This window comes from Galeopterus variegatus, unplaced genomic scaffold (assembly GCF_000696425.1).
Source record: "Galeopterus variegatus unplaced genomic scaffold, G_variegatus-3.0.2 Scaffold7334, whole genome shotgun sequence".
Taxonomy (NCBI): Eukaryota; Metazoa; Chordata; class Mammalia; order Dermoptera; family Cynocephalidae; genus Galeopterus; species Galeopterus variegatus.
The window spans coordinates 1-13272 of record NW_007733445.1 but is presented as its reverse complement, the minus strand read 5'-3'; the positions used below and the strand labels follow the sequence as shown (position 1 = coordinate 13272).

The following is a 13272-nucleotide window of genomic DNA, read 5'->3' as shown; positions in this document are numbered from 1 at the left end:
AGCTCGGGGTCCAGGGCGACCTTCTCGAGTTCATCAAAACCCGGGGAGCCCTGCAAGAGGATGATGCTCGCAAGAAGTTCCATCAGCTCTCCTCAGCCATCAAGTACTGCCATGACCTGGACGTTGTGCACCGAGACCTCAAGTGCGAGAACCTTCTCCTGGACAAGGACTTCAACATAAAGCTGTCTGACTTCGGCTTCTCCAAGCGCTGCCTGCGGGATGACAGTGGCCGAGTGACGTTAAGCAAGACCTTCTGCGGGTCGGCGGCGTATGCAGCCCCCGAGGTGCTGCAGGGCATCCCCTACCAGCCCAAGGTGTATGACATCTGGAGCCTGGGCGTGATCCTTTACATCATGGTCTGCGGCTCCATGCCCTATGATGACTCCAACATCAAGAAGATGCTGCGCATCCAGAAGGAGCACCGCGTCAACTTCCCACGCTCCAAGCACCTGACCGGGGAGTGCAAGGACCTCATCTACCGCATGCTACAGCCTGATGTCAACCGGCGGCCTCAAATCGACGAGATCCTCAGCCACTGCTGGGTGCAGCCAAAGGCAAAGGGCATGTCCTCTGCAGCCATCAACAAGGAAGGGGAGAGCTCCCAGGGTACTGAGACCTCATGGACCCCCGAGCCCAACTCTGACAAGAAGTCTGCCACCAAGCTGGAGCCTCGGAAAGAGGCTCAGCCTGAGACGAAAGCTGAGGAAGAGACAGTGCTAGAGTCCAGGCAGTTGGAGACCCCGGGCGTCACCAGTGAGCCATCGACCAAGGAGACAGAGGAAGGGCCCCTCCCACAGCCTCCAGAGACACACACCTAGTGAGCCTCTTACGGCCCAGGGGTCCAGCAGGGAATGAGGCAGCGTCCATGACTTCAAGCCTGAGCTCAGAAGTCAAAGGATGAGAAGGGATGAGCCACACAGGGAAGACAATCCCAGATAAGCCGCTATTTTTGTCAGTGTCTTCTCTTTCTTTGAACTTTGTAACGCACATGGTTGAAGAAACAATAAATCACTATATTAGTGCAGACCCCAACGTGAATGTCTTTGCCCTGGCTGACTGCCATCCTGGGCTCCCCCTGGCTTCCCACTCAGATTGCACTAGGATTCTGCACTGACTTGGGAAAATAGATCCCAGTGTGCCCAGCCCAGACTGTGACCTTGGGCCCAGGCTGAGGCAGCTGCACCAGTTAGAGGCTAGGGCCAGAGGTGGAGTGGGGGAGACCTGCAGGGGCAGGGGCAAGGGCAGAGAACTGAGTGTGGAAGGAGCTGCTTCAAGACGGAGGCCCCCAGGTACAGTGCTGGGGTGGGGAGGGGGCAAGAAGAGGACGGGGCCAAGAAGGGTGAGGGCTGCCTGCAGAGGAGGGTCAGGAGGCCAGGGCCTCCCACGCTGGCAGAGCTGGCTCTATCTGAAGTTGGGACTGAAGGTCTTGGCAGACCTGTCCTCATCACCCCAGGGCTGTCAGTTGGGGTTGGAGAGACTGCAAAGGCAGGCGCACCAGCCTCTCAGCCCCTCCTGAGTTCCCCAACCTGCTGGGCAACTTGTGTTTTCTGCTCTGTCCACCACAGGTTCTCCCCATGTCCAGCCAACACCCAGGTCTCAACAGTGCCCTGAATCACCCCACCCTGTGGTCATTCCCCAGCCCAGAAGAATCAGAGGACAACCCAGCCATACTCCGTCCTGAGCATGTCCCGCTGTCCTGTGTGGCCTTAGCCACACTCCATTCCCCTCGAGTCCCAGCCTGAGAAGCTGACACTGGCAAGGCAGACAGGGCAGTTGTGCTCACGATGCATGCTTGGCACCTATGGGCAGGAACAGGTGGCCATTGGTGTCCCACGGGGCATGGGCTTGCACTTGGCACCACCACATGCCATACACCCTGTGTGTGCTGTGTCCTAGGCAGTCCTTACCTTGCCACGATGGCCCCTTTCCCTTCACCTCACTCCGGACAACCTCATGTGGGCCTGCGGGTTTAACACACGCACAAGGACAAGAGCTTTCAGACTCACCTCTCTCCTCAGCATGATCTCTCTCTTGAGAATAGGTCCCTGGGAGAAGTGGGCTCCAGCGAGAGCCCTGGGCCTGCCCTCCTTGTACCCCTCCCCACGTCCATCCTACCTCTCTCTCCTCACAGCCCCCTCCCACGTGGCTTAGTTCCTCTGCTCTGACCCTCCTGTGACCTCCCATAGTGGCGAGAGCCACCTCCCCCCCAAGTCTGGCTCCCACTGCCTGCAGGAAGCCCAGTGCCTCTGAGGTCCTCCCAGGCCTGGCCTCCTGCTGTCAACCCATCCTCCCTCTGCTGGCCTCCTAGCCATCCTTCACTGCCACACCCCCTATCACACACACATGCCATAATCACACCTGCGGACTCATCTCTGCAGACTCTGTCCACCTCTCCAGGCTCCACCGAGAGGTTATGGCCCCCACAAAGCCTTCTGGGGGTCTCTAACAGTGCTCGGCAGCCAGTACTAGGACCCTGGCAGGTCAGACCTGGGAGTGGCCAGGGTCTGGGCACACAACAGGTCCTGAATAACACTGGAAGAGCCACCCCACTTCTCCCATAAAGAAACTCGTTGTGGAGCAGGATCCCAGAGCACACGGGGCCTGCCAGGCGGGGAGGTCCTGACGAGAGGCTCATGAGCCTCCTCTCCCATCCTTCCTGCCCGCCTGGGTGGACCTTGGGGCAGTGGACAGCAAGAGGGCTTGGGAGCAACTCACAGCAGCCCAGCCAGGAGGTGTGCCTGGGAGGAGGGGCTACAGGAGGAGCACCAGCTGCGTGCTTCACAGCTCAGAGACCTGCCTGAAGTCACACTGCCATGAGCAGCAGGCCCAGGTGACTGAAGCCCACTCCTCTACAGGTGGCCTCATCCTGCCAGGTAACTCCTGTGGGTTGCTTAGCCCAGTGGGCTTGGTCCTGGCTCATGCCGTCCTCAGCCACTGCCCCTGCCTAGTTCCCCAGAACTCAGCCTTCCCCAACCTCCCTAAGTCCAGTCTCCCAGTTCTCTGCCCTCACAGCTCCACGATGCCATCTGCCAGCACAGCCGCCATTGGGCTGTCTCACTGTTGGTGTGGTAAGGAATCTCCTGGCCTCTGGACTGTCTAGTTCACCAGCACATCTCAGCACCCAAGACAGACCCTCTCACTTGCAGGATGAATGGGTGAACAGGTGCCCATCTTATAGAGGAAAGTGAAGGCTGGGTGAAGTGGATTTCCAGAGCGTGCAAGTCCCTGGCCACAGGACTGCAACACTGGGAGCAGCCCCGTAGTTCCCCAGGTCTAATCTAACCCCCTCCCTTGGACACACCAGCCCTGAGTGCACTTCTTGAAGTGCCTGCTCCACACTCTGGCAGCTGTGCTCATGGGATGCTGACACCTGCCACCTCCAGCCTGTCCCCCAAGAACCATAGAGGCCACATGGTCCTGGGCCAGGGCAGGGTGTGAGGGAGCAGAATGCGCAAAAAAGGGAGAATGAGTCGGTGGAGTCAGACAAGAAGGCAGATATGCAGAGAACTGCCCCGCATAGAACATTTGGGGGTGCAAGGGAAAGGTGAGGAGGAGGAGGTGCATGTCATGCTCCTGGGTCCTGACCTGCAAATCCTCATAGCCAGCCCCTTCTAGGACACAAAGGAATAGCATTCTGGTCATCTCAGCCAAAAAGAGCACCCAAGAAAAAGGAATCAACCTAAAGATATTAACCAGGGCTGTTCTAAAGAGCTCAGACTGGAACTTGGGGGAGGCTGTTGCTGCCGGGAGGTGGTCCCCATGGGCACATTGGCCCACCCTACCCATCCACATCTCAGCTTGGCATACTGACTTTGGCTGCCTGGCTCCTGTGATCTTCCATAGTACCCTGCAGACACAGGGTGCTGCCTGTGCACTCCAGGTGTGTCCACACAGCTGTGCCTCTGGCCAAGACTTCACATCTGCCTGGCACTTCCTGCCCCTCTTGTCAACCTAGTGGAGATTGACAATCCTCTGCACCCCAGCTCCAACTTCACTTCCTCTTTGAAACCTTCCATGACCACCCCCACATAGAGACAGGCCTCCCCCACCCCAACAACAAGCACACAGGTAGCCCCCCTGTGGGCACAGGATGCCTGTGATGGATAATAAATGAACACCAGGGCTTCCAAAGTACCTGAGGAGACACATAAAGGATACCACATTTTCCAAAGCAAAAATCCCATACACATGCCCTGAAAAAGTGTTTTCATGTTGTTTCTAGGTGCAAAGTCAGTTTGACATGCAAATCATGTGCAGTGTCACCATTCCAACAGGCAACCACTGCCCACTCCTCACAGAAGTCAAAGCGATGTGATTTGGGACACCCCCTCCTTGCCAGGTGCTTGCTCTCGACAGTCGATGCTCTGGGTGCTACTGGCCCCCTGATCCCCCCCAGTACCGAGGTCCTGCCGCAGGCCCCATCTACCCACTAGCCAGTGATCCAGACCCAGGCTTGCCTTTCGCAGTCTCACTGACCCCCCAGAAGCCCACCTGGTCTGGCCTCCTCTGAGTCAGTCAAAGCATTGGTCCCCATACTCACCCCAAAGCCAATTCTCTTCCCTCTCTTCTGCCAGTGACCATCTTCATATGCTCCTTGGATCGTGTCTCCGTCTGCAATGGCTGCCCGTCACCTAGAGAAAAAGCCCTCGACCTTCTCTGCTTCCCGCCTGACTCTATTACTCCAGCATTCTCAGAACAAACCCTCTCATTTCCCAGGCTCCTTCCTGCCTGGGTGCCTTAACACCTCCTCTACCTGGACCCTGGGCACCCGGCTGGCACACCTGCAGCCCTGAGTGCTGCCTGCCCTCCCACCTGCATGCATGCAAGCCCTTGCTCACCAGAGCTGCAGCGACTCATCTGCCCAGCTCCCTACCCCAAGCAGCCTGCTGGCTCCTGCTCCCAAACATGAAGCTCATTTCACCCACCAGGCTTAGAAACAATGCTGGCCTGGCTGGACCAGGGCAGGTTCCCAGCCAGGTACTTCCATTTCCAAGGACACAAGCTCTAGAGGGTTTTTTTTTCCCCCACACCCCAAAGAAGCTGCAGGAAACTGGCCCTAGTGGGATGAGAACCAATGCAGGGTCAGCCCCCATGGCCAGATGAGTGAAACAGGCATGGAGCTGGTAATCTGGCTGGACCTGAGCTGCCTCCCCTCAGGCCTGACTAGTGACTGGGAAGCCACACCAAGGAAGAGGAGCAGGGATGGTTACCATGGTCCTGGGTGCCAGCTTCCTTCCAGTGGGTGGAGAGCAGGTGCTCCTGCCAGGCCAGCCTGGCTTCCAGGGTTCCAGGGGCCCGGTTACTCCCAGCCCAGTTCCCACTCCCAGCAGCCTGGCTTTATGACTTCATTCGCTGAAGTCACTGGAGACAATGCTGAGCGTTCCACTCCTGCAAGTCCAGGCCCAGCCCAGGCAGACGCCTCCCCACAGTGTAAATGAGGACAATGCCTGCTGGCCCACGTGGGGAGGGGATGTAGAGGGCAGCGGCCCCGGCCGCTCCTGGCACCATGGACGATGCCGCGGTCCTAAGGAAGAAGGGTTACGTTGTGGGCATCAATCTCGGCAAGGGCTCCTACGCAAAAGTCAAATCTGCTTACTCCGAGCGCCTGAAGTTCAACGTGGCGGTCAAGATCATCGACCGCAAGAAAACGCCCACCGACTTTGTGGAGAGATTCCTTCCTAGGGAGATGGACATCCTGGCAACCGTCAACCACCGCTCCATCATCAAGACCTACGAGATCTTCGAGACCTCTGATGGGAGGATCTACATTGTTATGGAGCTCGGCGTCCAGGGCGACCTCCTCGAGTTCATCAAGTGCCGGGGAGCCCTACACGAGGACGTGGCACGCAAGATGTTCCGCCAGCTCTCCTCAGCCGTCAAGTACTGCCACGACTTGGACGTTGTGCATCGAGACCTCAAGTGTGAGAACCTTCTTCTTGACAAGGACTTCAACATCAAGCTGTCTGACTTCGGCTTCTCCAAGCGCTGCCTGAGGGACGGCAACGGGCGCATCATCCTCAGCAAGACCTTCTGCGGGTCGGCGGCGTATGCGGCCCCCGAGGTGCTGCAGGGCGTCCCCTACCAGCCCAAGGTGTATGACATCTGGAGCCTGGGTGTGATCCTTTACATCATGGTCTGCGGCTCCATGCCCTATGATGACTCCGACATCAAGAAGATGCTGCGCATCCAGAAGGAGCACCGCGTGGACTTCCCGCGCTCCAAGAACCTGACGGGCGAGTGCAAGGACCTCATCTACCGCATCCTGCAGCCCGACGTCAACCGGCGGCTGCACATCGATGAGATCCTCAGCCACTCGTGGCTGCAGCCCCCTAAGCCCAAAGCCATGTCTTCTGCCTCCTTCAAGAAGGAGGTGGAGGGCAAGTACCGGGCCGAGTGCAAACTGGACACCCGGCCAGGCTCTCGGCCTGAGCACCGGCCTGACCACAAGCTGGGGGCCAAAACCCAGCACCGGCTGCTGGTGATGCCCGAGAACGAGGATAGAATGGAGGACAGGCTGGCCGAGACCTCCAAAGCCAAAGAGCATCATGTCATGGGAGCTGAGGTGGGGAAAGCGAGCACCTAGCGTGCTGAGGGCCTGGGGGCGTGGTGCATAGGTTGTGCTCACGTAAACTAAGTAGCCAGATAGGAGCTGAAGAAGGCACAGGTGCAAGGAACAAGTAAAATTCGTCAATTAAACCACTATTTTGATTACGTGCTATTAGCTTTCTTCCACTTAGCAGCAAAGACATTAACTACTGACCGCCAAATAAACCACAAAGTGTATACAAGCTTCGAGAGTGCCCGGTGAGGAGTCTTTTTCTCTAGGACTCAGCCTACCTCCCTCCCTGCAGCGTGGGGGTGTCTGCATAGGGGTCCAGGGACCGGTGTTCAGGCACAGGCAGACTCAGGGTGAGGCCTCATGGGCAAGGAGAGGGCCTCCACCTGCCAGGCCTCACACTTGTCTCCTTCTGACCTGCCCCATCCTTGATGCCTCCAGGGCTGGCCAGATCCACAGCGCTCCCTCGCCTCATGCATTGCAGCCACTCTGACCCTGTCCCACTCCCTCACTCAGCCCCTAGCTCAGTGTCCTCCTCTTCTTCTATCCCAGGGGTCATTTGACATTGGTGACCTTGCCCCTAGACATCCACCCCTGGTCCCCCAGGGGCAGCCCCAGCTGAGACCTTTCACCTGCACCCTCCCCACCCTGTGGACCTGCAAGCCCTGCTCAGCAGCCCTCAGTGTTGGCACACTGGCCAGTCTTGTGCTTCCTGTTTGGTCACCCGTAACTCCAAGGAGCATGCTGCCCACATCATGACCAAGTGCTCAAGGTGGCCAGCACCTGAACAGTGTCCCCTCTCCCTCATGCCCACTCAGACGTCTGCCTCCCCACTTCCTGCGGGTTCCCTTGAGCTAAAGTCCACCCTTCCCCAAGAGGGAAAAGCACCAAAAGCCCCATTTTCCTAACCCCTAAGCAGTCCCAGCCCAGGGCCCAGCCTGCTCTAGCCCTGGTGGGTCCCAGGGCATGCCTGGGACTCGGCCACCCAGGAGCCTACACAGGTCAGCAGAAGTCCCAGGCAGGTGTCAGGGCCACCCCACCCCCAGCCTCCAGAGCACATTAGCGCTTAGGGAGGGGGTGAAAAGACAACGCAGGAGGACCCAGAGAAGATGGGCCTAGCGCAGGGCTGGGCACACTCAAAGCAGGAAGGACTCTGGTCTGAACAGAGTCCAGGAGCCCCCGATCAGTGTGAGACCCCTTCTGCCCAGAGGGCACAACCCCTGACTCCCACTTGAGGCCTGAAAAGATCAGCTGGGGAGCCAGGTCCTTGGGCCCAGCTGGCAGCCAGCCTCCTGCGCACCCACACCCTCAGCCCACGGGCAGCTGAGGCCTGTAGTACACAGGCACCTGCGGGTCCGTGTGTAGTCTGACCCCGTTTCTTTTCACGTTGTGGCCTGGTTACTATTATCTGGAGGCTCCTGCTGGTGGGAATGATGACAGGGTGAGGCTGGTACCTCAGCAGGTGGCACACAGTGCTTGGAGCAGAGTGGGAGACTGCAAGGGCAGGAAGCAGGGGACAGCCCTGCCCCACCTGAGCTGGGAAGGTGGTCTTGTAACAAATCATGCAGGTCAGGCCCAGCTGGGAGGCTGCAGACCTGCACCCAGAGCCCCTGGTGAACTGAGGGTCACAACTTTCAAGGGCTGCAACCCTCCCTCAGAGAAGCAGAAAGAACTGGGGGAAGGGAGGAAGGAATGTGGACTCAGCTCAGAGGCAGGTTGCGGCATCACAAAGAGCAGTACAGGAGTCACCTGCCTCCCCCCCATGGCCACCCCACCTGTAGCTTCTTCCCCTGGGGGGCCATCACCTCAAGTCCCATAGTACTGAGATGAGATGCAGGCACCAGGGTGGCCCCAAGGCTTGTACAAGGAGCAGGACGGATGGAAAGGTGACCCTACCATACTGTACCAGGTGTCCTTTAATGACACTTTAGGTGGGGCTTAAATAGAAAAGTTTCAGCAAGGCCTTGGGGCACAGCCTGGGTGCGTCACACCAAGGGGAATGGGTATATGTGTCTTTCTCCTGTGGCTCCTGGATGGTCAACTGCTTTTGGCCCAGGCCTGGGTCCCCAGAAGGCAAGAGTCCTCTGCTGGGTGTACAACTGCCCTGCAGGCTCCACAAGGTGTCCACGGGCCCAGCCCAGGCCTGGTTCTAAAAGAAGTCTGAAGCTTTGCGCCGGGCAGGGAGCTGCAGCAGGTTGTCCGTGATAGAGGCTGGGTCCTGTGTGAGGGGCGTGCGTGTGGCAGAGCCAGGGGCTGGCGTGCTTGTGGGGGTCTGTGGCCCACTGGCTGGGGTCTTGAGGTGGGTCAGGCGTGCTGGAGATGGTGTGTAGCTGGCTCGCAGGGCCCGGTCTGTGTACTTGCTGGCCGTCCTACTCACAAGGCGCTGCAGGGCTGGGGACATGGCTGGGCTCAGGCCTTTGGGGGTAAGGCTGGGGTGGAGGGGTGGGTGAGAGAGGCAGGGTTAGGTAGGCTGGGTGCTGCCAATGGGGCCAAATTTGAGGTCAAGCAGGGGTGCCACCCTTGAGAACCCACAGACCTCTGAGAGTTGCAGTCCCCACCCCCCTCCAAGGGGAATAATAACACTTTCTACTATGAGCTGAAAGGAGCTCATAGCAGGACAACAGGCCTAAAAGTGCCTCTTAGGACTGGGTCAAGGAAGATGTGGAGGAAAGAGAAGATGGAGAGGGGCCCCCGTGTGGCCACACTCTGGATCAGAGGAGCCACCACAGCGCTCACTGAAGAATCCCACAGACCTGTCCTGGACTCTGCCCTGCACACACTGCTGGGGGAGGCATCTACACTGCTGGGGGAAGTCAAGCGAGAGCAAGCAGAGACACGCGCCACCCCCACCTGAGGGCCAAGCCACCCCTCACCTGGCCAGGTTCTCTGTCACCCTCCGCAAGGCCTCCTGCTTCTTGGCTCGGTTCTTGGCGGCAGCTTCGTTGGCCATCTTCAGCCCCAGCCGCTCCCTGCGGCCCGGCTCCAAGATCTGCAAGGCAGCAGGCGTGTGGGTGGCCTGTGCTGGGCCTGCCACAGTGTCAGGCACTCCCTCACACAGAAGAGCATCTGCCATGGGCACCAGCCTCTTGCCAGTGGCCTCCCTGATCCCAAGAACCCTCTGTAGCCTCCCGTTACATGCCCCTTGAAGTCACCGCCCATCCCACCTGACCTGCCCACCTATCCAGGCCTGGCCCTCTTCACCTGTCCTAACACTCCTCTCAAAGCAGGACTGCCAAGTTATGACCCTCTGACAATCTTTTAGGAAAAAGTGTGTCTTGTTTTAGAGTGTTTCCCTCTGATTACTAGAGTGAATGTCTCTCTGTCTTTATCGACCAACCATATTTCTTCTGAGAGCTTCCCACATGCATCTGTGGCCTATTTTTTTTTTTTTCCTTTTTTCTTAAAAAATTTTTTTTGATGGCTGGCCAGTACGGGATCCAAACGCTTGACCTTGGTGTTACAACACCAAGCTCTAAGCAATTGAACAAACTGGCCAGCCCCTATCCATGGCCTATTTTTCTATCAAAGTGCTTGTGCTGTGTTCTGTTGTTATTCATAGGAGCTTCGTCTATGCCGATGAACTTACGCTACGCCATACACATTTCTTTCCAGTTATTTGCTTTAGTTTTATTCATGACATTTTCTGCTGTACTTAATTGATCATTTTCAGATAGCTATTACTTCCTTTGTGATCTCTTCCTTGGCTTCTATGTTTGGAAAGTCCTTCCTACCTTAAGATCAGACGAAATATTCACCTTTATTTTCACTTAGCTGTTTTATGGTTATTGTTTTTACTTTTAATCTTTCCTCTTTTTGGGAATTTATTGTGCTATACCCATTAAGGACCTAGTTTAATTTACCTCCAAACACTCTGTCAAACAGCACAATTTGAACTGCCACCTAAATTCTTACCTGCTCTACTTCTTACTACAGCCTGTTTCAGAACTTCTCTTCTTTCCTCTTGGCCTGTAGGTTCTAGACCCAGCAGCACACTTCTGAAGCATCCAGGGTCTTATGATATGCTCCTAGTATCTGCAGCATACGTTTCTCTCCAGTATTCCTTTCTCAAGTTTGTCTTGATTATCCCTGCGTCCCAGACAAATTTTGGAAGCAAAGTACCCAAAACCTCTGCCCATGCTTTGACTGGATGTACATTACCTCTATGAACTACTCTGGGGAAGGATCAGCAGTGAGATGCTGGGGGGATCCCTGCCAGGCCCTGGAGAAAGGCCGGTGCCCTCAGGCCAGTCACCTGGCAGGTGTCCTCCTCAGTCTGCAGCATGAGCCCATGGCTTTCTTTACGGAAGCCAAGCGACTCCTAGCTGCTGTAACTTTCCCCTGCTATACAAGTGGTCTCTCTTTTTCTGCTGCATTTCAAACTGATCACTGTCAGTGTTTAAAGGGACTGACGAGAGATGACCTCTTACCCAGCCGCCTAACCAGACCTCCTATACTCATTCCAGACCACACCTGACTCCTTTGGGTTTTCAAAGTAGAAGATATAATACCATACCCTTGGGCTCTGCGACAACACAAACTTCTGCCTCTGGCCACATCTCGACACTCTAGAATCAGCACAGGCAGGGGCCCAGCACCTCAACAGCAGGATGTGCACACTCCCACGTTTCAGGGGCCCTTTCCCTACCACAGCAGTGCCTCAGTTTCCCCAAAAAACTCCCTGCAGACCAGAGCACCTCACCTTCCCAATGGCTCTCGACAGCCACACCTAACTGTCCACTCACTCACGCCATCCTGGGCCACCCAATTTCTACAAACCACCCTCCACCCAGCTTCCCCACCCCACCAGGCCCTCAGAGGCCACCGTGATGCACCCCTGCCCTGACACATTGACTTGGCTCATGAAGAGCCTCCCTTGCCTGCTCCAGGCCTTGCACACTCTGCTCTAACCACTCCTACAACCCGTGGCTCAAGCCACACAATCTGGTGTGTCCTTAATTATGTTCTACAACCAGAGACCTTTCTCTGCAAGCACACAGCCCTTCTGAGGACACAAACAATGTCCCACAGCCCTCAGGGCAGTCGTAGTTTCTGGCCTGACTCTCTGTGACCGTCCCACCTCATGTGTGAACAGCCCCCAGCCTGCAAGCTCTAGAGTGGCCCAGTCCACTCCCTGTCTTGGTGCCTTGGCCCCCACCGCCCCAATCCCTCCTTGACAGACCACCGAGCCACCTACACTTGGCTTCAGCACCTGGCATTCAGAAGTGCTGTCGGTCCTGCTTTGACCAGTGATAGCTGGGGCTCAGCCCTCTATACTTCAGGCATCCACACTGAGTCCCACGCTGTTCCCCTCACACCACAACCCACCTTGAAGGCTGGACCTGGTGTCCTGTCCACGTACGGCGTCTCTGACCCTTCGACTCTCAAGGGTGTGTTCTCAACCTCCCCCCAGGTCATCAATGGGGACTCGTTCACACCTGCAGATGGAGAGCCCATAGCCACTTCATGCCAGGGGACCCAGATTGGGGTACGGCACAGGCCCTCCCCTTCACCACAGCCAGTTTACCCCGTGTGCATTCCAGCTAACATCAAGGCTGGCAGCTAGCCCTCTTTTCTTCCCCATGACTCTGGAACCCTGGCACCTCCATCCTCTGAGATGAAAATGCCAAGGTCACTGTGGGTCCAAGGCAGGTCCAGGCCCTTGCAGCCATGTGCTTAGCCTGGGGGAGGAGGGAGGGACTGGGTCAGCTAGGCCCCCATGCTAGCACAGGGCCAGGGGACCAGCCTGAGAGGCTCCTCCCACCCCAAGGGAGGAGACCCTTGGAGCTTCCAGGGCTCCTAGAACCCCGGGCAAACCTGTGGTGTCGTCACATGCCCTGGCCTGTGTCATAGCAACCAGCAACTGAGAATGCAGAGGCCAGTGTGCAGGAGGGCAGAGGGATGCCCACATGTACCAAGGAACTGTCCCAAGCTTCACCCACCTCCTTGTAAGCACTGCCCACACAGCACCCTACCCATTGACGTCACAGTCAGGACCAAACACGAAATATCACCCCAAGACATCTTAGGTAGGGTCTGCCTGAGAGTCCAGCCCATGTATGGCTGACCAGCCTGGGTACCCAGCCCCTCTCAGAGCCCCAGAGCCCAGCCCTGTACTTGCACAGATGGGAGACTGGGTCCCTAAGTCACCCAAGGTGGGGGGACAGACCCAGGTGGAGCCCATCTCCCCCCAGGCAGTCCCTCTGGTGGACCAGCTTGCCAGCAGGTGCATTTCTCACCAGGGGCAGGAGAAGGGGTGGCAACAAATCCAAATCCGCTCACTCGGGGAGACTCCTGCGGGATCAGTTCCTTGCCGTCGGGGCCCACCTTGCCCTGTTTGTGCTGGAATAAGCAGAGAGGCTAGCGTCAGAGGGGCTGGAGCCCACTCCCTCCAGCTGGCCAAAGGGCAGCTGCACAGGAACATGCTGGAAATGCTTCCCCTGCACAGGGCAAAGCCGGGTTCTGGGGCTGGCAGCCCAGTTGGGGAAAGAGAGGGAGGACCTTGCCCCCAAAAAGACCTTGAGAGGGGCCGGCCCGGTGGCGCACTGGATAAGTGCACCGCTTGGGAAGCGCGGCGGCGCTCCCGCCCGAGGGTTCGGATCCCACATATAGACCGGTTCCCGCTCACTGGCTGAGCGAGGCGCAGGAGCAACGCCAAGGGTTGCAATCCCGTTGCCGGTCCCCGGTCCAGTACGGGGGCAACACTGAGGGTTGCGATC

At 57.4% G+C, this 13272-nt stretch overlaps 3 protein-coding genes across 3 annotated transcripts in view; 2 read left to right on the top strand and 1 right to left on the bottom strand.

The window, feature by feature from the left end:
* TSSK1B (testis-specific serine kinase 1B) overlaps positions 1-882 on the top strand; it is a 1702-nt gene extending 820 nt beyond the window's left edge. The window contains exon 2 of the mRNA XM_008591832.1: positions 285-882. Within this exon, the coding sequence (XP_008590054.1) occupies positions 285-818 (534 nt within the window). The 3' untranslated portion in view covers positions 819-882. The remainder of the gene's footprint in view (positions 1-284) is intronic.
* Positions 883-5409: 4527 nt separating this feature from the next.
* Positions 5410-6712, top strand: TSSK2 (testis-specific serine kinase 2). Its single transcript, XM_008591831.1, has one exon. It carries the CDS (start codon positions 5507-5509, stop codon positions 6581-6583), a length of 1077 nt encoding a protein of 358 aa, XP_008590053.1. The 5' UTR covers positions 5410-5506; the 3' UTR covers positions 6584-6712.
* A 1742-nt stretch (positions 6713-8454) lies between these two features.
* On the bottom strand, positions 8455-12895 carry DGCR14 (DiGeorge syndrome critical region gene 14; the record flags this gene model as incomplete). The annotated part of the gene is made up of 4 exons (XM_008591836.1): positions 8455-8985; positions 9430-9545; positions 11882-11991; positions 12793-12895. Coding segments are annotated over 4 exons (609 nt in total), but the record flags the coding sequence as incomplete, so codon positions are not given.
* Between the last annotated feature and the right edge of the window lie 377 nt (positions 12896-13272).